The sequence below is a fragment of the Chinchilla lanigera genome, unplaced genomic scaffold (assembly GCF_000276665.1).
Source record: "Chinchilla lanigera isolate Chin_1 unplaced genomic scaffold, ChiLan1.0 scaffold00006, whole genome shotgun sequence".
In the NCBI taxonomy this organism is placed as follows: domain Eukaryota; kingdom Metazoa; phylum Chordata; class Mammalia; order Rodentia; family Chinchillidae; genus Chinchilla; species Chinchilla lanigera.
In genome coordinates, this window is record NW_004955407.1 from 26614054 (window position 1) to 26639742 (window position 25689).

Consider the following 25689-nt stretch of genomic DNA (forward strand, 5'->3'; position numbering starts at 1 on the left):
TTTTTATGTTAAAGTATGTTTTTTGCAGTGGAATAGGTACAGACATCTGTAATTCATGGCAGGTTCTTGCCAAGTAATAATGACAGCAAACAATTATTGAGCCTGCTTCTAAATCTAATGGTTTAAAATATTTAAAATCCAAGCACAACTCAATTGGACAAACATTTTCCATTTTTTTAGAAAATGGGTACTCTTTAGGGGAAGGGTACAAGGGCAAATTTATCAATCTCTCAGCATCATTTATGATGACCCCTAAAGCCATCTGATCTATTGTTAAATTTTTCTGGTCAGTTTTTCTTTCATTCCCATTAACTTCTTCATATCAACCTCACATTTGTATGAGTATATATTTGTAATACATAATAGTGATATTTGCTTTTATTATGTAATACATAATAGTGATGTTTGCTTCAAGTAGCTGTACATGCATATACCATTCTTAATCATCTTCAATTCCTTTAACCCCTTTCTGTTAGGTCCTCCCTTTCTTTTACCTCCTTCCTTACCTCCAAAAAGTTTGCCTTTTTGTCCCGTACTATTTCTCATATGGTTTTAAATTTACCCTAGTCTGAAATCCCATCTGGGCTTTGCTGCAAACATTTTTTTCACTTTACTGTTTCACAAATTGTGAAGCTCCTTCCTTCCTTCCTTCCTTCCTTCCTTCCTTCCTTCCTTCCTTCCTTCCTTTCTTTCTTCCTTCCTTCCTCCTTTCCTTCCTTCCTTCTCCTTTCTTCTTTGTTTCCTTCCTTCCTTTAGCAGTTTGTAGATAAAAGTGGATCTTTTCTAGAAAAAAGCCAGTAAATATGTGTATATATTGCACACATACTTTACTATCCATGTTAAATCAAAGGCTTAAAGAAAAGATTAAAAAAGTAAAGGGTAGTGATTTGGGATAAAAAAAAAAAAAATGAACGAATATAGTAGTTTCTCTCTGGCCATTCCTCCCAGGAATGAATTCCTCCCAGGCCTGATGAATGATATACCTTGTCTTCAGGAAACAGAACAGAAAAATCTCCAGTATTGTACATCTGGCTTCAGTAGTACTTTTCCTTCATATAAATAATGCATGCAAGTTATCAGAGTAAGGCTGTTGTTCTTTACAACTTCATTTTTCTTTCCCACTTCTAGCAGTGCAGTTATTTTGTTCTTCTCCTTTTTAACACTCAGGCTTAAATTTAAGCATTGGCCCAAGTATCCATGGCCTAGAACAGGTGTATTAAATTGTAGTCTGCAGACTGCAGAACACATTCCCTATTTTTTTGATTAGTATTATAATAACAGCAAATAAATAAAATGGGAAATGTTGTTACTTATATATACTAATTGTTTAATAGGCTGCCCAAGACAATTCCTCTCCCCTTGGTGAGGCCCAGGAAGCCAAAAGGCCTTAGGGAAAAATTAATTAGTATTCCTAACAAAACAGCCAAAGAGGCCCAGTGGACCTCATAGGATCTCCTCCTGTTCCTTATCTTCATCTCCCTGCCTTTACATCGCTTCTTTTAGGTGTTTTAATGGCTACTCTCAAAGGAGGAACCGGTGCATTTGCCTGCTGTTTGAGGAATTATTTCGGAGTGAGCGACAGATAAAGGAACAAGGGAACTGACAAAGGAACAAAAGGCTTTGATCAAAAGTCATTCAAGGAGTCTGTGAAACTGTTGGAGGCATTAGGTACACAGAACACCAGGTGTGACAGCAAGGAAACCTGACTACAAATTCTCTGCGATCAAGGGTGAAAGAAGGATTTCAACAATGTAGGTTACCATGGCCTTCAAATACAGAATATCTTATTTGCTCACTCTCAAGGAACGTGTTTATGGTGAAAATCAAGACACAAGCATAAGAATTAGGCTCTGAATTTTATTAATGCCACCTTACAAACTGAAATGTTAAGCTCTTATTGTTAGATGTATAGTGGACAGTTAATAAAAGGTTTAAGGGACTGATTTTCTAATACCATTTTCTATCAAGTTCTGTGTTTAGTGAGCAACTGTAAACTTTAGCTCTTTACATCAACTACAGGTCAATTGTTCAAAGCTGTCTATAGGTTTTCCTCAGTAGTCTGCATTGCAGGTCTTCCTGAACCTAATAGGTGGCGGCCTTTATCATAACTGGGCACTGTGGATCTAGGATACAACACACACAGCTATCTTTTTTGGCCTCAAGGTTATTAAGCATTTGAGAAAGAAATTCAATAACCTGCTTTCACTGCACAATTTCTCGGCCAGTGCTTACCTCCACTTTAGAAGACCACAGTCCTCGCTAGCTTGCCTATAGCTTGCTTGTACAAACACTGCAGAATTTCTACAAGGACCTCTGCCAGGAAGGAGTCCTGTGACGCATGCGCACTCCTTTTCTGAATCACCAATCCGCGTTTGCACTGCTGGCTTCTCAGCCGTAACCTAACTGCTACATATTTCTTGCTGGATCTAAATCAAGAAACACTCAGTACTAATGAATTTAAATTTGGCAGTGGTCAAGTGCTACACAACTGTCCAGCTACTTAAGGATAATAATTTTAAAAATAAATCAAATGCTTTGAATTTAATTTTGCTTAGGATCTCATCTTTCCAGCACCGCTAGAGGCAGGAAAGGAGGGGATAAGATATAACGCATAAATGGATTTTCCAGATAGAGTTTAAGTATCATCAAAAAGTTGTATAAATTCTGTGAGCATATCCCCTTAAACATAATAGTGGCTGTGCTGCCTTTATGTTAGCAACACCACTTAACCTTCCTTACCTAAGTAACTGAAAATCTTCTTTTTTATCTTTTTGAGACAGGGTTTCACGATGCAGTTCAGGCTGGCCTTGAACCTACTTTGTAACCCGAGCTGGCCTTGAACTTGCAGTGATGCTCCTGCCTCAGCCTCCCCACAAGTGCTAGGATTATAGGCATGCACCACCACACTAGGCTGAAAATTATTTTTTTATGTATAAATTATTATATTATGCTGAAATATGCAAGTGTCTTTAGGGCTAACAATAGTGTGAAAGTGTTTTTGAATTTTGGAAGAGAGTACCAGACCACTGTACTTTTTAAGTTTTAGTGCTGTATTTTACAACTTTTGCGGCTTCTCTCTCATTATCAAGCAATATCATTTCCTGCCATGAATTTATCTGTCTGAAGCCCTCCCTACCCCTGTAAAATATGAATAAATAGGGTCTAAGGTAGTTTCCTGAGTGACAAGATTTTATGACATGTTTTCATGAAATCTGTCACTCCTGGAGAAAATGTACACTTGTCTGTTTTTTCATCATCTTGGGCTTTTTTGTTAAAATGTCAGAACCTCAAACCCCTCACACTGGTTTACAGTTCTACAGCCATCTTTTCACTCACACTGACTTAGTATTTTTATCTCAATTTTTAAAAAAACATGCTAAACTCTGTTAAATCACAGTGCTACAGAAAAGTACGTTTCAATCTACCTCTGTGGTTGTTAATTTGAAAGGAGGCACGATTGAGCTTGGTCAGGGTTCCACACCACCTCTTTTTGCTTTTCACTTTTTAGAAAATGAGCATTTTCTGAGGGACTTATACAATAGGTATTTTGGTTTGATTAAAACAATGGTCTGTCCAAAAAAAGCCAGTCTATCTAAAAGTGACAGATATTAGGTTTGATTAAAGAGATTAATAAATAAATAAACTAAACATTGTCTGCCTAAAGAATTCAGTAATTGAATTTGGTTACTATATATATCTAAATAGTATATATGGGAAACTTGGATAACCTTTTATCAGTACAAACGAATAAGACTTATTCACACTCAAAGTATGTGCTTAGTTGCTTCCTATCGTGAGTTCTTTGGAAGAGAAATATGTTTAGAAAATGCAAAAATTTGTTGTAAAATCAGAGTATGAACTTGTCTTTGTTGTCTTTAAAATCACAGTATGACCTCCTTTAAACAGATTAATAATGTTAAGAAACAGAGATAATGCTGAAAGTATATTTACTGCATAGAAAATGAGGTCATAAATTCCACAAAAATGAAATAAATGAATCATTCTAAAATTATGGCAATAAGGAACAAAATTCTGCACAGCATTATAAGTAGTTGATCTAATACTTGTACAGGGAAAAAAAATCTGAATCCATTTTAGCCATAAGTATTTGCTCCCTTAGCAACTAAATCCATTCATTTAATGATTCAGGATTGAGCTCAACCCTTTGGAATGTGTAACGTGTGATTTTGAAATAAAATATTAATGTTATAATGTTATTTGATGTTCAGGAATCTTGAGAAACGTGTAAGAAGTAAAAGTAATTTTAGGAGTGGAAAGTTAAGATTCCACTGAAGAAACACTTTATTACATATTGATTTGATCAATGTAGGTAAATAAATAAAGTAAACATTCACTTAAGGACTTATCTGCATCTAATCATTATCGTAAACCAAACTAAGCATAAAATTACAATCTTGGGGGCCATGGATATAGCTCAGTGGCACAAGCACCTGCCAGGCAAGCACAAGGTCCTGAGTTAATTCCCGGTACCAAAAAGTTGTGTAAAACTTAAAATTTTTATTAGTTAAAGGACAAGCATATTACATTGATTCCTAATGTAAGTGTCAAGTCTTTAAAATATTTGTAGTTTCTTTTGACAAACGAAAAGCATTTATTTTATACTGAGAGTAATTTTAAACCAAGTTGGCCCTAGATTCCTTTTTGGAAGAGAAAATACAGATAGTAGGAGCAAGGGAATCTTACTAATTCATCACTCATGTAACAAAAATGGATTAATGAACACCTTTTAGGCATGACATTAAAGAACTCTGCAGCTGAACTTCTTTTTGTCTGAAATGAATTTATCATTTCTGTGTAGACAAAGTTCAACTTGCCTAACACATTAAGACATTATGAAAATGTGAAGTCATAAACATTGTGGAACTCAGAAAGCTAATTATCACAAACTATCCATCTGCCTTTGAACCACACGTACAAGAAAATGTTATGCAAAATGATGACCAGAATTTCTTTTATACTCAATCTAATTACTAGTTTTAGAAAGAGACAAATTTTAAAATGGCAAAAAGGAATGTCATTTTCTGTAAGATGAGAAACTTGAAAAATGTGATCTCTGAAGAACTTCAACTCTTACCATGTCTGCCTCCTGGGTCCCTACTATTTTAAAGTACTAAAGGATGCTATGAAATTTGCAACAGCTTATTTGAAAGACTACTTAGGGGCAAGGATTTACTACTTCTAAAAATTGTGACCTCCTTTGTATTTATGTGTAACTTGCAGCACTTATCCTAGCCTTATGGAATTTAATAAAGAAAGCTATGTTCTTAAACTGTCTCTAAGGATAAATCCAAGGACTTTCCTTGACATTTTGAAGTGCTTTCCCATCATTGAGATTGCTTTTCTATTCCTGTTCTGCAGTTTTCATTCCTTTTAGGAAAATCTGCTGTCAGGATGAAATCAAACTCTTCCAGTGAGTGAAAACCAAGAGAGCTTCCTTTCCTGGATTTACGCTACCATTAGAAAATCTGGTAGAATTGTCATCAACACCTTAGCCACATCCCTCTAATGGGTAACAAATAATTCAGATAATTCTGAGCATTATATTAATAGCAGGCAAACAAAGATGTCTGCCAAAGTTCTCACAGGAAGGCAGTGGTGAAAGAAGAAATAAAAGCCAGGGTTTCAGGGCACCAGCTAGGCATTTTGTGTGGTCTCCCACATTTTTTCTCTTTTGAACTTTTCCACTCAAAACACACCATAGCTGTAATGCCACCAAGGATGTTGACATTACATGTCAACAGTCAATTTCCATGCTCTTTTTCTCACACTGTCTAAACCATTGTCTTAGAGGCAAGATGAACACTATAGAAAGGGTAGAAGTTAAGTTGCAAAGAATCCCCAGTTGCTTTTCAGAGCCCTAGTTGTTTGTAGTGATACATACCATGGCCATCATCCAGGAATTCAGTCATAGTGGCTGAGGTGCATTTTGACCAGGGTTTGGAAGCATCAATGCTGGTTAGGATGGAAGACATTAAGCGTTTATCTTCCATGGAACCGAAGTTCTCTTCACAGAATTTGGAATCATCATGAGAGAGGCCAAGGAGATGCCCTAAGGGAGAAAACAGAGGAAGTGCACATGACAGAGAGAAAAAAGGATACCAGTAACTGGTCATTTTGGATTTCTATTTCTCCCTGACAATTGTGTTAGCACTTGACTTTTTCTGCCCCTTAATTGTAGATGAGTTCATTCTAATAGCCTTCCCATTCAGAGACTGGATCCCCAGGGAAATAAAATCTGCATGTAGTTACTGGAACAGTTACTTAGGGGTAACATTTGGATGAAAACTGAAAAATTAAAGTAAGGAGTGGATTTTCCCATAATTCATGTGGGCCACATATGCTCACTGGCATGCAGACACAAAGCCTTATTTAGAATCTAGAATTTGTGAGGCAACTGCAGGATTATGTCATCATCCTTACCACATATTATTTTGATTGTCCAATTTTCTGCCTCTTCTGATCCACCCTAAGCCCCCTGAGATCAAAGAGCATCTGCTGCCCCTCACTGTTGAAACCTTTGTATTCTATCTTCATGGTATACAAGTGGCAAACATTAAATAGATGGGGTTTTGAATGTTAGCGACTTCTATTTTCTTGGTCAAGTTACATGGTTATATCAGATGACACAGGGAGGAGAAAAAGAAAAGAAATTAGTAAGTTTCCAGTTCCATGCAAATGTAAGCTTGCTTCACATTTCCTTTTAGTTTGTTAGTGAACTGTGAATGTTTACTAGTTACACAAACGAACAGCTTATTTTGAACATATATACATCTGCACGTAAGAAATGTCTAACGAAGATGCCTATCATGGAGTGCTCGAGAATGAAGAGCAAACAGATGCTGAGAAGTGTGTGGTTGTGCAGAGATCCTCAGACAGGTTGTGTTTGTGGAGGACTTCCAGCTTTGCTGGCAACCCAAGCCTTCTGTTAGCCAGACATTATTTCCCAGAGTGCATCACCACATTGCTGTCATCCCAGTAAATTCCTTCTAATACCCATTATTAATTTTCATACAATCTAAGAATAAAATAGCATTAGTCAATACAGCTAAAAGAACATTTTTAAAAATCTAGGTTAACAGTCTGAGCATTTTGCAGAAACTGGAAGGAGGAGACAGGTCGCCCGAGTAGTGTTTTTAGACAAGCTTTCTAGAATCATATGAAAACCACTGAAAAATGCAGACAATGTTATGGCAAGCTGATCACTCTATTCTCCTTAGGTTCCTGAATGCCAAGCACAAGAACTTTGGTCATTCGATTAAGAGTCTAGCGCACACCAATAAAACACAGGCAGCATGAGATCTTACATGTGACATTCTAACTACTTTTGGCCAACTTATTAAATCACCAACACCTCATAACCAAATTGTTTACTGAACAGCCGACTGCTATTGTGGCTTCTTCTAAGTGACTAGGGAGCGGTGGTCTTCCAAGTCCCCACATACTTATGCTATTTGTTCAGTTATTAACTTCAGTAGTATTTATGAGGACAGCAATTTCTCTCTGGGAAAATTTCCCACTGCCATGCACCATTTGTTTAGTCAGTGGCATGAACATGTACCATAGTTTCTAAAGTATGACCGAAATATACACAAAGGAGTTCTTGCATGGACCCATGCAATTTTTGAGTGGTATACTGAGATTTTTAGGGAACTCACAGCTCAAAGAAAAATGGGGTCATTACTAATACTACTGAAACTGACTTAGTCTTTTAAATGCTTGCTGAAAATCTACTCTACAATTGCTGAACTTTATCTGCTAACACTGTGTGGTTTGCATGGGGATTTTATACTTGAGATTTTACTCTGGTATAGAAGAGAAAGAAGGAAAATGGCCCAAAGTAATGGCCATAACATGTATGCATTTAAATTCAGGCTTTATATATATATATATATATATATATATATATATATATATATATATTTTAAATGTGATTGTTTTGCATTCTCTTTAATAGATATTCTTACGTATTTAGTGGAGTAATGTCTTTTCCTCCAAACTGATATAAATAGCACTTTCCACACGCATTTTTATTATTGCATCAAGGGATTTTCACTTCATTTGGAGAGTAGATTTTAGATTTTTAATTTAAAATACAGGCCATATGGCAAACATCAAATTCACTTTAAGGGGCTGAGGAGAGTACCCTGATTTTCTTTCTTTCATATGGCAGAGCGAGGAACATACATTTAAAAATTTTAATTAGGTCAGCAACACAATTCACTTTTAAAATATTTTCAGATACTTAGTGAATCCTTTAACACAGTATTTGGCATCATACTGTGATTTGTATGCCCCTCAAATGTACCAGTGTATCCACGTAATTTGTCACTGAATATATATATATATATATATACACATACATTTCCCCCCCCCCCAATCAGAAAAGATTGTCCTTTTGAGCATGCACATATCTTACTGCCCTCTCAGGTAGAGCTAATGGAGATGTTAATTTTGTAAGGTCACAAAATCAGACAGAAAGAGACTGATTCTTTTGCGGGAAAGTGAATAGTTCCATCCCCTTGAAGAACGTCTGTTGGCTGGGGGAGGCACACTTTCTCAAGGGCAGTGAGTCATGGGCAATGTGAAGAACATTTAAGCACCTTCAAAGCGGGCAGCCAGCTCCAGAGTGGCTGGAAGCAGGGCACAGTGACAGACCCATGTGACTTCTCCTCAGGAGCAGGAGGGGAATTGAAAGGCAAGATCAATGGGAGGGATGCTTGGATGCTCCTCAGGGAGAATGTGACACACATACTAAAAGCTGTGAACAGCAAAAGGGGACAATTTTAAATGTGAGTCCCCGATCAATTGCACTAAGACACCTAATGCCAGTCTGAAATTCCCCAGTGTCATTGAGCCCTTAAAGAACAAGGAACATACATGAGCACACAGTATTTTAAAGGAGTGCTTACATGAAAGACAATACGGTATGGCACTACAGCTCACGAACCAAGAATGTCTGGAGACTAGCGATTTAAAATTTCACAGGGACAACCATTATTTCAAACAGTTTTGATGGGGAGTCACAATTTACACTGACCGTCTAGACCAACGCTAGCTTTTCAGATATCTGCCTTTTCAGGGAAAGCTGTCCATACAGAATTCACGAGCATGTTTGAAGTGAATATTTTGAGTTGTAGATAAAGACGTTTGCAACAAGCAGTCCCCAGAGCACTGGCAGCGGGTGGGATTTAGGCACTTGTGCTTCAGAGGATAAAATGGTTAACCCCTTCCCCCAAAACCGAAAACCCCAAAGAAGTGCTGGATAAAGGGCTCACAAGACTGAAAGTAGTTTGTTGTTTTCATTCTGATGTGTTCTATACTGGCGTTTTACAGAAATACAGAGAGGCAAAGTTAACTGAGGGATGAGGGCCTGGAGGACATGATGGTGGACTCAAGCAACCCACCTAAGAGTATGGTCTCTAGGTGCCTCCATTGAGCTGTAAATGTCTGCAATTTATCTTTCTTTATGGCTGAGTAGAGCTCCACTGTATTTTTAAAAGACATCTTTATTCATTCATACAAACTTAGTGATAAAAAGGAAGCCCATCTAAAAAGGCAATTCTTTTCCATGGAGAGATGGAGAAATATTTCTTTCTCACAAGTCTGAGAGTAGCAGGGAACAGAGTAGGCAGGATTCACAGCAATTTGGAAATGTGAAATAAGACTTTTGAGGAAGCTCCCTCAGTAAAACAAGACACGTAAACTGGGGAGAGATAAAGCGGGATTGATTTGGGAGCATTCATACTCTGTCAGGATTTGAACTAGAGATTCCAAGTCTTATTTTAGGGAAGAATTAAAATTTGTCTTTAGAACCATTTGTAATCTATAGTAACATAAAAAAACACTAAGTGGTTTGCTTGAACAATTTTGTTTACAGTACATTTTTAGCAAATCCTTAATTCTTGATGATGCAATCGAAAACATTTCTCCTAAAATCCTGAGGCAAGTAAGAAGCAAATATGTTCTCATACAGAGGATTCACTTGCTCTTGGCATCTGTATTTATTTATTAAGTAAAGGGAAAAAAGGTAGGGTGACAGACAGAAGCAGAGTAAAATTCTGAAAATAATGCAACTGTCTATAAGTACTTTCCAAGAGATATGTTGGGAAAAAGATAGGTATTCTCGCACTTCAATACCGTCTGCTGCTCCAGAACGACTTCAGAAAGGCAGCACGAATAATGGGATAAGTATTTTGCTGTTTGAAATTATTAGTAAACATAAAAGTGTAAATTGCATGTGCTTTGGTAGAAAATATTGGTCTATTCTTAATAGATACTGAACCATGACATAATACATCAGTCCTGTCAATGAATCTCTGTCACAAAATTAACATCAGGACATTTATTTGAATTATGATAAGGAAATGAATTTACAGATGCAGTGTGTCAAAACCAAACCTAAGGAGTAAAACATCTGAATTATACATTTAGATGTTTTTTAGGTCAGAAATAGCGTTACTTAGCTGATCATTTTTTCTAGTATTATAACCCTTTTTTTAAATTGGCAAATGAGTAACATCTTAATAAATAAATTTAATCTTTGACAGTCCCAATATAGATTTTAAAAGCATTTGCCATCTTAAATTCACAAGTAAATATGGTAGTAGAAATCTGTGATAACATACAGCCAGTTGAGGATATTATATTAAATTAAAGGAAACTATTGGGTCAGCTTCTTATTCAGGTATTACTGTACAACTTTGGCTGACTTACAATATTATACTCAGGAAGTAAATGGGTTATTTTTCTAAATTTTGGTCTGCAAATTGAACAGAATTTCAAGCTTTTGTCTCCTGATCCAAAAGTGACCAGTGGTGAAGGGGGCACAGTACCACATCCCCCACAAAAGTCACAAGAAGCTCCATAATATGTTTACTTGGGAAAGTGCTGCTCAGACCAAAGCATCTGTTTCTAAATGAGGTCATGTTTTTATTTTACCTAATTTTCCAGCTGGGATTAAGAAGGTAGAAGAAGGTCTTTCCAGGGCTGAAAAGTGAGTCAACAACTCACTTGGGGTCAGAGTCTAGAATCATTGAAAAAGGGACCCAAGAACTGCAAGAATTGGATGGTACATGTCCCTTCCAGCATGAAGCATTGCATATGAGGTCTGATTAACGAATACAATGAATAATTAAATTTAAAAATTATTAGAGTAAAGAACACAATGCTATTAACCCCCCTTAAAATACTGCCCTTTGCTCTGAATACACTTATCCCACCATTTCTGCTGCCTTCTGAAGCAGTTCCAGAAGTCTTCTTTTGTGAGTGTCTTCCGTTGTGCTGTTATGGCTGCTACAATGACTTGAATCACTTCAAGACAGTTAACTTTAATAATCATTTTGACTTTGGTGAATAGCCAGAAGTCAAAGAAGTGTCATATTTGGTGAATAAGATGGACAAAGGCATTCTATAATGTTTCATGAGCCTGCCTTTCTATTGGATGATACTCAGCAGATGTGTTACTGTATTTTTTATCACATCCCCTAAAGACACTCATGAAAGAGACTTCCAGAGTTGCTTCAGAAAGTGACAAAAATGATGGGATAAGTGTGTTCAAAGCAAGGGAGTGGTATTTTGAGGGGGATTAATGGCAGCGTGTCTTTTATTGGATCAATAAAACTAATTTCTTTCACCTTACAACTAGCAGTGTCAATATCCTTTTCAATCAAATTCAGGATTATATCTTTCAAGTGGAATACTGTCTAAACAGACCTTATAGGACGGCAATAAGACCTTGGGCTCTGGTGCCAGATTATATAGATTTGAATAATAGCATACTGGTGATTTAGACAAGTCTAGAAACTTCTCTGTGTGTCTGTTTTCTTCTTTCTGGGGTGACCCATAATATTACTTACCTCATAGAAAGTTGTGAGAGTTAAATGATATAATATGTGCAAAATTTTTAAAACACATGCATGACACACATTAAAGGGTCAACTGCATTTATTGTCCTCACTGATCTCCTAGGTTTGTCATACATTAATAGCATACTCTAATCTCCAGTGGTTTTAATAAATTTTAATTTTACCAAACATCTTGAATTGGGAGGGAAGGGAAATTTTCCTAAGTATCAGAGAAAAAAAAATCACATAGTTCAGTTTTCCTTTTAATGTCACCTTCAACCAGTACCACTAGACATATAGCAAAGGTATGTCTCTAGCTTTCATCAGGTGTCCAAGAAAGTCACAGTATGGCACAATTCCCAATGGATAGAAAAGAATGCTCAGGTCATGTTGAGTGAAATGATGAGTTCAGGGATAAATAAGTTTAATCCTAGCTTCTTTCTCACCTCACATCTTACGGGCAGTTCAGACATCTGATCCTGTGTGATTGGCTTTGGTCTACGGTATTTTCAAAGGCTCTGCAGCTTTTCAAAACATGGCTTTGTTTAATCTAATCAGCTAGGGGAGCACAGTCGCAGGCAGATCAGCACAACCAGAGGTCACGCTCTACCCACAGCAAAACACAAGCAGCCTGCCAGTTGTGTTTCTACCACTTCCTAAGTTCTGACTGAATATTTGGTCTTGACTTTTTAAAATGGACTGAGATTAGCTTAGGAATCACATTGGAGTTTTTCATAGAGGAGATATTCACTTAGCACATTTTATAATTAACCACTATAAAAAAAAACCTTTGGCATATTAGCAAATTACAGATTTCATTAATCTAAATAAAATCAAATTGTTCCCCCTAGTGTATTACAAGCTGGCTGCGCATCAACAAAATTATTGTTTTTACCCACCATGTGTGCAGCAGGTGAAATCTTTATTATTGCAAGTCTATAATAAAAATTTGACAAGTTAAAAACCTAAACTCAAAATGTAAACTTACATCAACTTAAAAAATTTCTGCAGTGCACATTTGGATTATAAAATGGCTGTAAACACATTCCTGTCTCCACCCAACACGCATGGATGGGGGCTGTGTTTTTGATGGTTTAAGTATATTTCTCAAATTTTCTAACACTTTAGTCAATGTTCCCATGAACATAAGACAGTGAAGAGGAAGGCAACTTATTAATGCCTATGCGGTCCATACTAATCAACACCAACCTTCTGGAAGCCTGTACTGGCATCAGCTGACTACGTACCTCCAAAGCTAGTTGGTACTGTTGTTGTTTTTAAGAATTACCAAGAAAAGGGAAGAGTACCAGTTAAAGTGTGGTACCCAGAAAAAGGGGCAACTCTTCCAAATTGTTCATTTAATCTATGACATGCTAATAGAAGCAATTTAGCATTCAGGATAGAAATGATGCAAGAATGGACTTCAGTTTTGTCTCTGTTTATATTAAGCGGCAATCCTCCACATAAGAATTTTCTAAATGGACAAGATAAAGAGCTAAAATTTACTTTAAAATTTACTTTATTCATGCATAAAATGAACCAGATTTTATATTTGAAACCACTATGTTCAGAAAGAGTAAGAAGTCATACACTCTGACGAGAATTTGTGTTAGTGAACATGCTATTCTTCATCAAATGTATCATTTTACCGCTTACAGAAAAAGGATAAAGTAGAAAATGTAAGGGAACAGCCTGGAAATTTTCTCCCAGCTTGTGTTTTGAGTGCAATAACACATTTACAATATCTGTTTGTGTGATGAAACCGCACACTTTGGAGTGAGGTTCAAAAAGATTCAAAACATTAAAAAACAGGTTTTACAATGTTATTTTAATCACCACACCATATACATACATATATATATGTGTGTATGTGTGTTCTAAATCTGGAAAGTAGCAAGTATTTAATAAAAAGAAAGGAAAGAAACTGTGTGAAAGAATAGAGTAGAATTAGAATCCAGAGCACAGTTAGCACAGGCAGGGCTGAGGCAAGGCTAGCAGCTTCATGCAATAACCCAAAAATAAAAGCACTGGAAACAGATCAGGGACAAGACTCCAATAATATACAGCGGATTTAGAAATCTATTGTGAGGTTATCTTTTCTAAAAATTTAAGGCTCATACTTCATAACATATGTTTCTCATATTTAAGCAAAAAACAAAATGAAATAATGAAACAATTAGAAAACAAACTGAATGAAAGACTTCTTTGTGAAAAAAGAAAATTCAAATCATATTCTCCTAAATCCAGAAATTAAATATCTCAGATTAGGCCATTTATAATATAAAAAGGGAAATTGAGTGTTTGATTGGCGAAGCAATTACAGAGAATTCTAAAGAAGTTAAACAAATGATACAACAGGGAAATTAAAGGAGACACAAGGATGTAATCATACAGCAAAGATTTAGGTTTGATTTTGCATGTGGAAGCCCACATCTCTCCTATAATCTTCTCTTGTATAACCAAGTTCATTAATGTTGTACTATTAAGGTCAGTTCTTCTTGTATATATGAATATAGTTTTAATATAACGTTTGCTCTTACCAGTGCCTGGTTTCCCAGCTTTCAGACTATTCTATCTGCCTGTGTAATCCCAGGTCCTGGCTGAGAACTCTGGAAGGCTGGGAAAGGTGACAGTAAAATCTCCTCTTTCCAGTCTGCAAGGCTTGCTAGTCAATGCAGCCCTGAAGAAATTACATTTATGGTGTTTCCCTTAGAGTGAAAACCTTCTGAAGCTATCAGTGTGAGAAAACAGCTACATAGGAGAGCAGGACACGGGGAAGAAATAGCCTTTCTTTAAGGCATGAAGACTAGAATTTATGGTTAGTGATTCTGGGGATGAGTAACATCAGACTTCAGCTCAGTTGCTACTGTATTCCCCATCATTTCCCCTCCCATGCTGACACAGCAGTCTTCTGTTTTCCCAGGGATTCAGAGCCTTTCTTATGGAACTTCTCTTGGGCTGAACAGTGGTGATTAATTACTGGTGCACTTCTTAAATCTCCTCTGTTTAATTGCAATCCTCGCGTGTAACTGGGCTAATTTATCTGCCACTGCAAAATCAGAATGTGGCCTTGAACAGCTCTCTTATTTCACTGATGCAATCATGCATATACTTGGATATGTAGAGATATTTAGTGAATATTGATTAAAGTTCTATATTTGGCTGTATGTTTATCAGTTAGTTTCACAGACATGAGTGAGAGACATGTGAAGACATAATCCCCACTCTGAAGCTCAAAAAGCTTGTGTTTTAAAAACACCCTCAGGCATATCAGCACAGGAGGACACCACGCCTCCTTACTCATCCACCATAGAGGGAAAAAACAGAGTCCCCAAGTGTTCAAATCACTTGGTGAGATAACAGAGGACATAGAGATGAAGCTAGGACTTTATCTCAGATCTTTGGCTCCTGAGACAAAAGATGCTCATTAAAATGCTAGAATGAATTATCATTAGAGATGCTGTTTGATGGTTATTTGCATTAAGCTTTTATACATGGGATTATTGCTTAGATGATAAGAAGAGCAGAAGTTATGAACATTAATGTCATGATTAAAACTTAAGAGTAGAAATTTTACTACTTAATTCTGCTGCACAGCTGCAGTATTCAGACTCACAAGTGATACCTTTAATTATCAGTTGCTTTGATTCTTCAAAGAAATTTAGCAATTAGAAAAATTGACACCTGTGAGAATATTCTCTGCCTACTAGGAATATAAAATGGAAGCTTTAATTTCCATTTAGAAGCTATAGTTTTAGCTTTAAAAATGCAATCCCTTTTATAAAAACAGAAAAATATCTAGAAACCAAATATAATAATGATCACATCATATTTTGCTCCTTGAGAGATGATGTTAAGAGGTGATGCACAAGTTAAGAAAGCAAATGAAATTTTTATTTAAATAAAAACCAACCAGAAACAGAAGTGTATGTGTATATAAATAAAATATGTACTACTTTTACACTACCAAGCTTGCTCCCTAAAAGAATTCTATCCAAATACGCAGTCTTGTTCCTATATTTCTGATAGAAAAACTCAAGTTTAGAGAGTTTAAATAATTACACTGATGTGACACAGGAAGAAAGTACTTGTGCAAAAATTGAACAAGGATGTGTCTAATTCTAACATCTATTTCCAAGTACGAAGACAATTTCCCATTTACTGGTCAATGATTAGGAAGCCCATATTCCTTACCGAGGGATTATTGAGGGATTTTAGCAGTTATTCCTTATTGAGGAATTTTAGCAGTTAATTCAGTGCTAAATTTATACTTGCAGGATTTAGATTTGTTGCTTCTAACAGACAAACTTGGTAAGTAACATTTTTAAGGTAAACTGCGTTGTCAGCTTAGTTTCATTTGCTTTGCTATTGAGAAGATAGGAATATTTATTATAGGTTGCTGATTACTTTTGACAGGAGCCTACTATTGTCATTCACAATGGACCAAAACATAGTAAATTTCTGTGCAAACTGATTAGCCCTGGATGAGTCAGTACCGTCTTGAATAACTTCAAAAAGGGACAGCTCCGCATTCCATAGACGACTGTGACAAATCTTGTCCAGGAGTCATTTAGGGATGCTTAAAAAGACAGGAAGAAGACAGCAGCAGTAGTGAATTTCTTAATAATGCTTTAAATGACACTGTCAGAAGGAAACGTCTACTGTGCTGCTGACTTTGTCTTCCTTTTCCCGTATTAGTTAACCCTACAAGTGAAAATATAAACAGCTTTAATCCTCAATGGGTACATCTGAACCAGAAGAAATCTGGAATTAATTGCCAAGTATTTTGGTTCCTGTTGCAGCTGTTACAAGTGTTTGATTTGGCGAGGGAAGAAAAAAGGCCCTGCATACCAATTTCGTGAGCCACAGTGAAAGCTGCGTGGAGACCATCATCCTCAATCACCGCACAGCTGCGCTCCGGAGAACATATGGTCCCAACGTCTGCCATTCCCAGGGTGTCACATGAATGATGCCCACATAAATCCTGTCCCGGGAGAAAGAAAGAAATCATTAAAATCAATTTGCATCCAGAAGGAGCCACCATGTAGAGCCACTTGCTCAGCCCAAATGGCAAGACCGGGATATGTTTATGGTATCACCTGCTCAGCTCTGGAAATGTTCCAGAGGCAAAATGAAGGCAGCCACTCTTCTGATCTACTCTGGGACCCAGAGACATAGGAAGAAAAAGAATTCAATTACACTTGAAAAGATGTGCTAGGATTATAGCTTGTCCATTTCAATCACTGAAGCAGCCCTAACAAAGCTGTAATGCGTATTTGTGTGTCAAGGATAACTTTCACATATGGTCGTGTTTAGGAAGGGCCTACTATGCTAAATTTACCAGTAGACTGGTCTCAGGGGCAAGCTACAAGCATGTATTTGTGACAGGATATAAACTTATCAGTAATTCTAATCCATATTAATTCTTAAAAGATCATCTCTTTAATTTTTAAATTGAGTTATAATTTCATAGATTATGACTTTGGAAGTTTATGCATTCTGATTTATCACATCTAACAGTGTTCTCAGCATTATCAGTTCTCAAAAATACATGTAATGAAGGTGTCTGTGTGTACACAAGTACGTGCGTATTTAATAATACATTGAGTAGCTTTTAAGAGATTCTCAAAAGGGAAAAGATCAGACCTCACTAATATTTAAAAGTTATTGATTGAGATCAGAGGAAAAATAAAGACATCAAAAGTATGAAGCTTAAAAAGAAAATACAAGCCATGCCTTTTGATGATAAATATGTAAAGATAAACTTTCCTTTAAGTGCTATTTGAATATTAATGGAATTAGAATCTCTTGTATTTATCTGTTTATTTTTAACAAAAATTAATTAACAGCTTGTATATGTATATCCAAAAAAAGAAAGGCAGTATTTCTAAAATCCATAAATCAATAAAGGCAGAAAGAATGTTTTCAAAACATTAATTATTGGTTGAAATAGTAAGTATTGTTTCAGTTATGGCTGTCATCTTTGTATCCAAAACTACCCTCAACGCTGCTCTTGAAAACCCAAAAAACATTTGCTTAACTGAGTCAAACAGTAATATACAGTGAACTCAGGGTAATTCTTGCACAGCTTTAGCAAACTCCTTGCTGGGAGGACTTCAGCAGCCTCAGGCAGTCACTGTACAAAAGCTGGCATCACTCTACAACCAATGTCACAGGCTCAGTGCCAAAATGCTTTCTTCCCCTATTTTGTGATAAATATTTAACTATGATGAAGAATATTTGAAAGATATGCGCTATTCTATTCCCTACATTTCCATGTCTTTATTGTGTTCTGTAAACTAGGAGTTTCTACCCATGATGAACGACACTGTGATCCTCATGTTATTGTGGCTTCAGACAGTGGCAATCTCAACCAAACGGCTCTGGTGGATCAAGGCACCAAATCAACAATAGTCCTCTCCAATTTGCTGTGTATCCTCCTATGTCATCCCATGGGATCCCAAATTACAGCTGTTGAGAACAAATTAGTAGTTTTTAAAATTGAATTTGGAGCACACTTTTGCATAATAGCCTTTGACATAATAATATACTGTAATACATTTTTTGAATCCTGCCCCTTCCCCACCATCATTTTAGTAGTTCTTGGGTTAAATACCAGGTCATAGTTTAAACAAGTTGCCAGACACCGAGGGTTACTTGTATACACACACTTTTTTTTAAAACCAAGATTTATGCTTATCTTCAGAATTGTGCTTTCATTCCCTTCAAATAATAAGATTCCAGAATTAAGTTTTCCTTTTTACTCCTTACGTTAGCAGCAAGCCTGGCCGAGGAGTCACAGCAAAGGGAAATGGCCTTTCGGTTCTGAATGCAGTTTCACGTAGAATCTTCATCTCTGTTTACTGCTAATCAATTGCTCATTAGTGGCCATCAGCCCTCCTTGTCATCTGTGAATTGCAGTAAATGCACTTGGCCTTTTGCCATGGAAATGTGTGCGTGTGACAAAATTATGAACAGAGGCGCTAGTTCTTTTTTTCACCACACTGATTAAGCCTCCTGACTATACAGCTCCATTATTATATTTCCGTAGCTGTAATTATATACTGGCAACCTTTCCACCTCCCACAAGCAATTTCAAAGCTTGACAGTACAGTTACGTTTGTACCCTCACAACTTACAATGAATATCTGGATTTTTTTGTAATCCAATGTTGATCTCAATCAACTTGTTAAGTGTGCCTGCACACACGAATATGCTGTGTATCATATTGAGATGACTTGTGTATCAACTTGTTAAGAATACAGCATACATTTCCATCTCTGTTTTCTCAGGGAGATTTATCATGAAACTTACAGATGTAATCCTTATAGGAATTATTTTTAATTAAAGTGGAGGGCTAAGTGTGCTATTGTGACAAAATTATCTACCTGGAAGGTTAATTGTATACAGTATCCATGTAAGAAGTAAACAAATTGAAAGTGCTGACAAATGATTTTCTGTTTATTACATAGGGATGTGAAGGTAAGTGACATTTTTTGTCCTATCAAAGAAAGCTTCTTTCACACAGGATCATTATCTTATTGCCATACTTGGGACAGTAGCGTGATACAAAATTTAGTAAGATGGCAAAGTGTGCAGAAATCTAATTGTCATACTGTTATGTGATGTGGCCAGGGTACAGGATGGAGACATTGCATCTAACTCAAAAATATATCTAAGATGATTTGCAAACTAAAGAGACTTGACAGCGAGGTCACTAACATCCTGACCATCTACCCAGTATAAACTTCTAGATTATGAAGTTGGCAAAAGTTTCCATTTGTCGTTGAAATCCAGACTAATAACAGAACCTGAGACCTATTTGTGGAGACGTCAAATGGACCATTATATCGCTTGAGAAGGACTGCCTAGGGGACTGTGTGGTTTGGAAAATCCCAGTGTTCCGCACCGGGTGGGGAAAGTGATCCGAGCAGGCATGAATATTCAAAGGGAACAAATCACAGGAGTTGGGGGGTTTCCGGCCTTGATTGAAAGAGTGGTCTCCTGTGCAGCACAAATGTGCTGAGAAGGAGCCAGAGGAAACACAAAGACCGATAAGGGCAGATACCATCACAGCGGCAGCGGCAGGCAAAGTCAAGGAAGAACAGCTTAGACAGGAGTTACGCCACAAGATTTCTGTTTCTTGTAATTACGTTCTTCCTGTAAGAGCAAGAGTGAAGTCTAGAAAAGGGCATAAAATAACACTCGCCTGTCTTGAGGTGTCTAATGTTCTCCCTATACAATTTTCACTAAAGAGATATTAGTGATAGAAGAATTAATAATAGTGTACATATTTTAATCATAAGTGTTACACATGCTGTATATACCTACATATATACTCATGCATATTTATTCTAGGGGTCTGTTTTTTGTAATTATTTTAGCTTTGATAAGTATGCACTAATTGTACATACGAATGGATTCAGTGTGATACTTCCAAGAATCCAAACCACACTCACTGATCAAATTTCACTTCCTTTTACCCATTCCCTATATCCAAGTGGATCTGATTCTTGAGATGACATTTACTGTTCTGGCTACTTATATAGTGATCCCCAATAATGGAAGCTTTAATTTGTATTTCAGCAGAGACTATATTAATTGGAACTGTTAGGACAATCATTACAATGACCCATCTACTATCTCTACTCATGTCTCTGGACAAAACTAGGTGATCAGAATATGCAAAGCCCAGCTAAATTAGGGGTTTAGAAACATAGGTACCCCTACTGCATTTGTATAATCTGCAAGCCATTGTGGTAAATGCTGACACTATAGTAATGAAAATAAAGTTAAATACAGTAAATAAGATCTCTGTCCTTAAGAAGAAACACAGTCTAGTAAGCAGAACAGATAGTTCAAGAAGGAAGCAGCAGGTGGAGTGCTACAATGAATAGATTGCTGTAGAGTGTAGAAGAGGAGTAGATGAATGCTTCTTTAGGGAATCAATACAGCTTCTCAAAGGACTGATGATATCTTTACTGGATCTGACAGTCTGGGCTGAAAAGTATTTTAATAAAGGACTCACAGAAATATCATGGGTGGTATAAAGGTAGGCTAAGTTTCAGAAATGACAAGAAGGTTTAGGTGGACTGTAAGGGTAAGCTGGGCGGATGACCTGGACCCAGGATTACTAGAAAGGACATTTTCTCTGGTAGATGCAAGGTCAGAAGATGAGAAAGAAAAGAAGGGACAAAGCAAACTGGAGATTGAGGAGACCGAGGGTTAGTCTGGAGAATGAGAACAAAGTTGTTAGAAATGGAGAATGAAGGTAGATTGCTCTTAAAAGTTTGTCTCTATTAGGAAAGAAAAAACATTGTGAAAATTATTTAGGTGATTTGAGATGAAGTCCTCTTATTATTAGCATAAGGTATTTGGACCAGACAATCTCCAAGGCTTTGTCCCACTACACGTGTGCATCTATTAATTGGTAATATTCTAGTTTTACATAGGTGAACAAATTAAAACTCAGAAGTAGCAAGTGCTCAGGGTTCTAAGCTTGGGCAAAGTAAAGCTGAAATACAAACCTACACCCAAACATTCCAATTCCTCAATTTACTTCACCATGGTATTGCTAAATCACTACATATGTTATTCTGGACGTTAATCTTATCTTTTACATTCACAGTCTGCTTTTGATCAAGCAAATTTCTTTTTTTTTTTAAATAGTAAATGAAAACAGCCTGGTCTTCATCTCTATGGTATGTTTGGTAAAACTCAATAACTTAGAGGCAAACAAAATACTCACAATGCACTGTGAGAGATATCCAGAAAATAAGAAAATAGAAGTGACAGACAGGAAACCTGATGATGCCATTAACATACCGCTCCCTGTCATCTGCTACATCTAATCAGTCACTGTAGGTCGATGGAGTTGTATTCTCTTTTGCATTCTTTCCACTATTCCTTCTTCTGTCATCTAAGACTTCTAACTGGTCCTTTTGCCTCCCATAATGTCCCTGTGAATATGCTGTGATCAGTTAGCTTCTTAGAGCGTAGGACTTATAAGATTGTTCAGCTCCTCCACATTCACTTTAGCCTATCTTTCAGACCCTGGGACGGTGTAGCCCAATCTTTCTCTTTCCTCTACTGACCCTCCTGTTCATCTTGTCCACGATTTCCTGCAAATCTCATGAATATTTTGGTTCACAAACCTTAGCCCCAAATATTCTCTCTGCTAGAAGACACTAATTTATCTACATCTACCTTCTTTTTTCTTTTTTAACACTTCTTGACTGGGCCATGCCTCTTCCTTCCTAAGGCTGCTGCTTTGGCTTAGGCCATTTTGAGGCTCCTCTGCAGCTTAGGTTACTCAAACAGCCTGGCTCCCACAAGATTCAGGCCAGAAGTTCGTTGGGAATGCACTTCTGATCCTTGCCATACTTTCCCACTGTGCTCAGTTTACAATGACAATTTCTTTTTTTTTTTGGTTTTTCTCCGGTACGGGGAACTGAACTCACAACCTTGCACTTGCCAGGCAGGCACTTTGCCGCTGAGCTAAATCCCTAGCCCCCTACAATGATAATTTCTTAGCACCATGTTATAGCCTGAACAGTGTTTTTCTAAATTGCTAAACTGAATCCCTAACCCCTAAGGTGACCATATTTGGAGACAGGATCTTTGAGAGAGTAAATAAGGTTAAATGAGATAATATCATGGAGCCCAGATCAGATAGGCTTGGTGACTAGAGTTGCTTTCTGGACTTCCTCTCTCTCTGTTTCTCTCTCTGTCTCTCTCGCTCTGTCCTTCCCTTCTTACATTGAGTGCACACATACATGAAAGGCTGTATGAAGCAACAGCAAAAATAATCAGGAAAAAGGGAAAGAGCCAGGAAGAGAGGCCTCACTAGAAAATGAATGAGATAGAACTTTGATCTTCAGCTTTTCATTCTCTGGGGCTAAATGAAAAAATTCTCTGGGGCTAAATGAAAAAATTTTTCTCTCAGGGTCACCCATCCTATGACGTACCCACACGATGTGCCATTTCTTCTGTAATCTGGTTATTAACGTCTTCTCCAAAATTCATTACCAGACCACCCTTGCTTTTCCTGTTGTATCACCATTAACCTCCTATATTTCACAGAATCATCATGATTTCACATCTTGCCCTGGTGTGTCTCTGGTGCCTACCTCCTGTGGTCAGGCTAACGCCTTGTTCTTCTATCATGTCTGACAATCACACCTATGTATCATAAACATCATCATGCTACACCAAAGTAACTCACTTCTTTGTCTATTTCCTGGAAGAGATTCTTAAAGAAGGTGCCAGTTTTAAACCTCTGACTCCCTGGGTGCCTAGGACATCTTGAATGTTTGAAGAAATTAGTTAATTTTAATGAAGAGAGCACTAACCAGGACTACCTTCTCTCTCTGCCATTTGTAAGATATCACTTTATGATTATCTCTGGTCCTCTGCACACAAATTCCTCATCTGTCAATTTTAAAAAACAATACAGCAGTTGCAGACAGTTGAAAGGAACAATTATAAAAATGGTTTATGTCCATGGAGAGCATGATAAGAATGCTTAGTAACAGGTGGTTGAATCTAAATCAGATCTGTCCATTCTTCGAGGATAAATTCAGTTCTCCCTTTGCAACCAGACCTGTGTGAAGATCACAGATAAAAGTGTTCTCTTCTTTTTCCTTTCTCGGGCACTCTCTATGCAGAATTACAGCATTTGTCAGTTTTCCTATACTGGAATGACCCTTGCCTGTACCTGGCTCCTCTGTGCTCCTGCTAAGCCTGGTGGATAGGACCAGGTATTTTCCACTTTGCTACCTTCAGCTGCCTAAATGAGTGTCTCACACATAGGCGGTGTCCCTAGCTATCTGTCAAATGTGAGAAACACGAAAGTGTAATAGGTCTTGTGCATTGTGGTCTATCACCTCTCATAGGCTAGGTTTTTCAGACTCTTTCTCATCTTCTTTAAAAAAACATGTCAACGAGAGTTCCTCAATTCGCTAGGATCTGTTTCTGAGGTATTTTTAGGCTTTTATCTGAAACACATCTCTGTCTTCCAAGCTTCTAATCTTGCTTGAGTGCCCCCTATTGTCAGGACCCAAGAAATCAGAAAGTAAAGAAGAAATGTCTTGGGGCTGGGGATTTAGCTCAGCGGCAAAGCGCCTGCCTGGCAAGCGCAAGGTCGTGAGTTCGGTTCCCAGTACCGGAGAAAAACCAAAAAAAAATAAAAGAAGAAATGTCTTAAACTCCAGCCCCAAAGGCAGAGTAGGAGAAGAGAGGTTTTAGCTGGGAGACAACAGCCTACTAAAGGGCACACTGATGGCTCATAAAAGTGAATGAAACTTTTATATTACACAGGCACTTAGGTGGTTCAATTCAAAATAATGCTTTCAATGCTTGAAAGTATAAAGCTTTCTTTGGTTTGCAGGAAGATGATAAACAGTTTCCAATTTTGTTATCAACCAGGTTTTTGTTTCTTAGGAAGATTGACCAGTCTGCAAACAGATTTAAGGAGAAAGTCAAAAACAAGAAAAGGCCTCTGGAAAGCAAAAATAAACCATGGGGAGACTGGATTTCTACTGTTTCATGGCATGAACGGTGTGAATTCCAGCATAAGTGCCATTCCACGGTGAAAAGGGTTCCTCTGCCAGAAAAACGAGGGCTGCTAAGTTTCTCTAATTAGAACAGAACAAGAATGCTGAGGTACAGTCCTGACAGGGAAGTGGACTCGCTTGATGGGTGAGTTTTTAACACTATTTGCTGGCTCCCAGATACATAGTTCAAGGTGGCCTGGGATAGTAAACAGGGGTGGAAAACATATCCTCACACATTTGCTTCATGGCTGAAAAACAAGCAATTTAGGAGAAGACATCTGGACACAAAATTTGAACAGGACTCAGAGCCCATCAAAACATGGATTTGATGGCTTAGCGTCTGGCTGCTAAGCAACGCAATTCTTACATCCAAAACAGAGTAGTAAAAGTAGAGTCCTGGTGCCAACTCCGGGTATTTTTCATTGAAAAGAAATAGCTATGAAAATTTTCGTTAAGCCTTAAGATATCTGATTTCCTTGAGATTGAAGAACTCAGATAATGTCTCCTCCAGCCTTCCTGATTTTCACTTTCTTAAGTATTAGGAGATTAACTTTACAAATGAATGCTGCCTAAGGGTATTGAAATATCTTTAAATTAGATGCATATATTCATAATATCAGTGTTTTTCAAATATTCACTTTTCATAAAATTAGATTTCTACACTAGAGGGCCAACCCCAAACTCAGTGAGATTGCTATACCTAAACTATACTTCTGTCTGGCAAAGATGCCAGAAAGGAACCATGTAAAATATTTTCCATGCACAGATTAGGTTGAAAAAAGTATTTTATTACCAAAATTATTAGAATTAAGATACACTCAATTTCTCCTTTGCTTCCACCAATTTACAGTGTGCTGGTAAATTTCACAGTTTGAGTAAGAGGAATTGCTAACTACCCAAGCAAAAAACAAACCCCGAAAAAGCAAAAGACACCATTTAGAATCCTTACCTATTCTGTTTTTTACAATTAAGAAAATTAGGATCAGAGGGCAATGAATTATGGGCCTTCTTCATTTTTACTTCTTTTAGAAGTATAAAGAATATAAATTTTCATTCAAAACTTAAAGCAAATTATTAAAATGACCTAGTCTTTGGAGTGATATAACTACAAAAGTATTTTTTCCTCTCTCTTTAGGGAGCCTCATTCCATAAACTCACCAAAGCCTCCTTCTTGGCAGGCTCTTATGATGTTAGCAAAGCAAGGAAACCCAGACATGGAAAGTTGCTTATGAAAAAAAAAAAAAAAAAGACTTGGAAGTCAAAGAAGAAAG

General features: G+C 37.1%; 1 protein-coding gene across 2 annotated transcripts in view; it reads right to left on the reverse strand.

Annotated features, from left to right (window-relative positions):
• Adamts5 (ADAM metallopeptidase with thrombospondin type 1 motif, 5) overlaps positions 1-25689 on the reverse strand; it is a 46808-nt gene that overhangs the window by 16889 nt on the left and 4230 nt on the right. For both annotated transcript variants that reach the window (XM_005375603.2, XM_005375602.2), the window contains 2 exons: positions 16716-16848; positions 5903-6070 (listed from right to left, as the gene is read on the reverse strand). In XM_005375603.2, coding sequence (XP_005375660.1) covers positions 5903-6070; positions 16716-16848 — 301 coding nt within the window. The remainder of the gene's footprint in view (positions 1-5902; positions 6071-16715; positions 16849-25689) is intronic.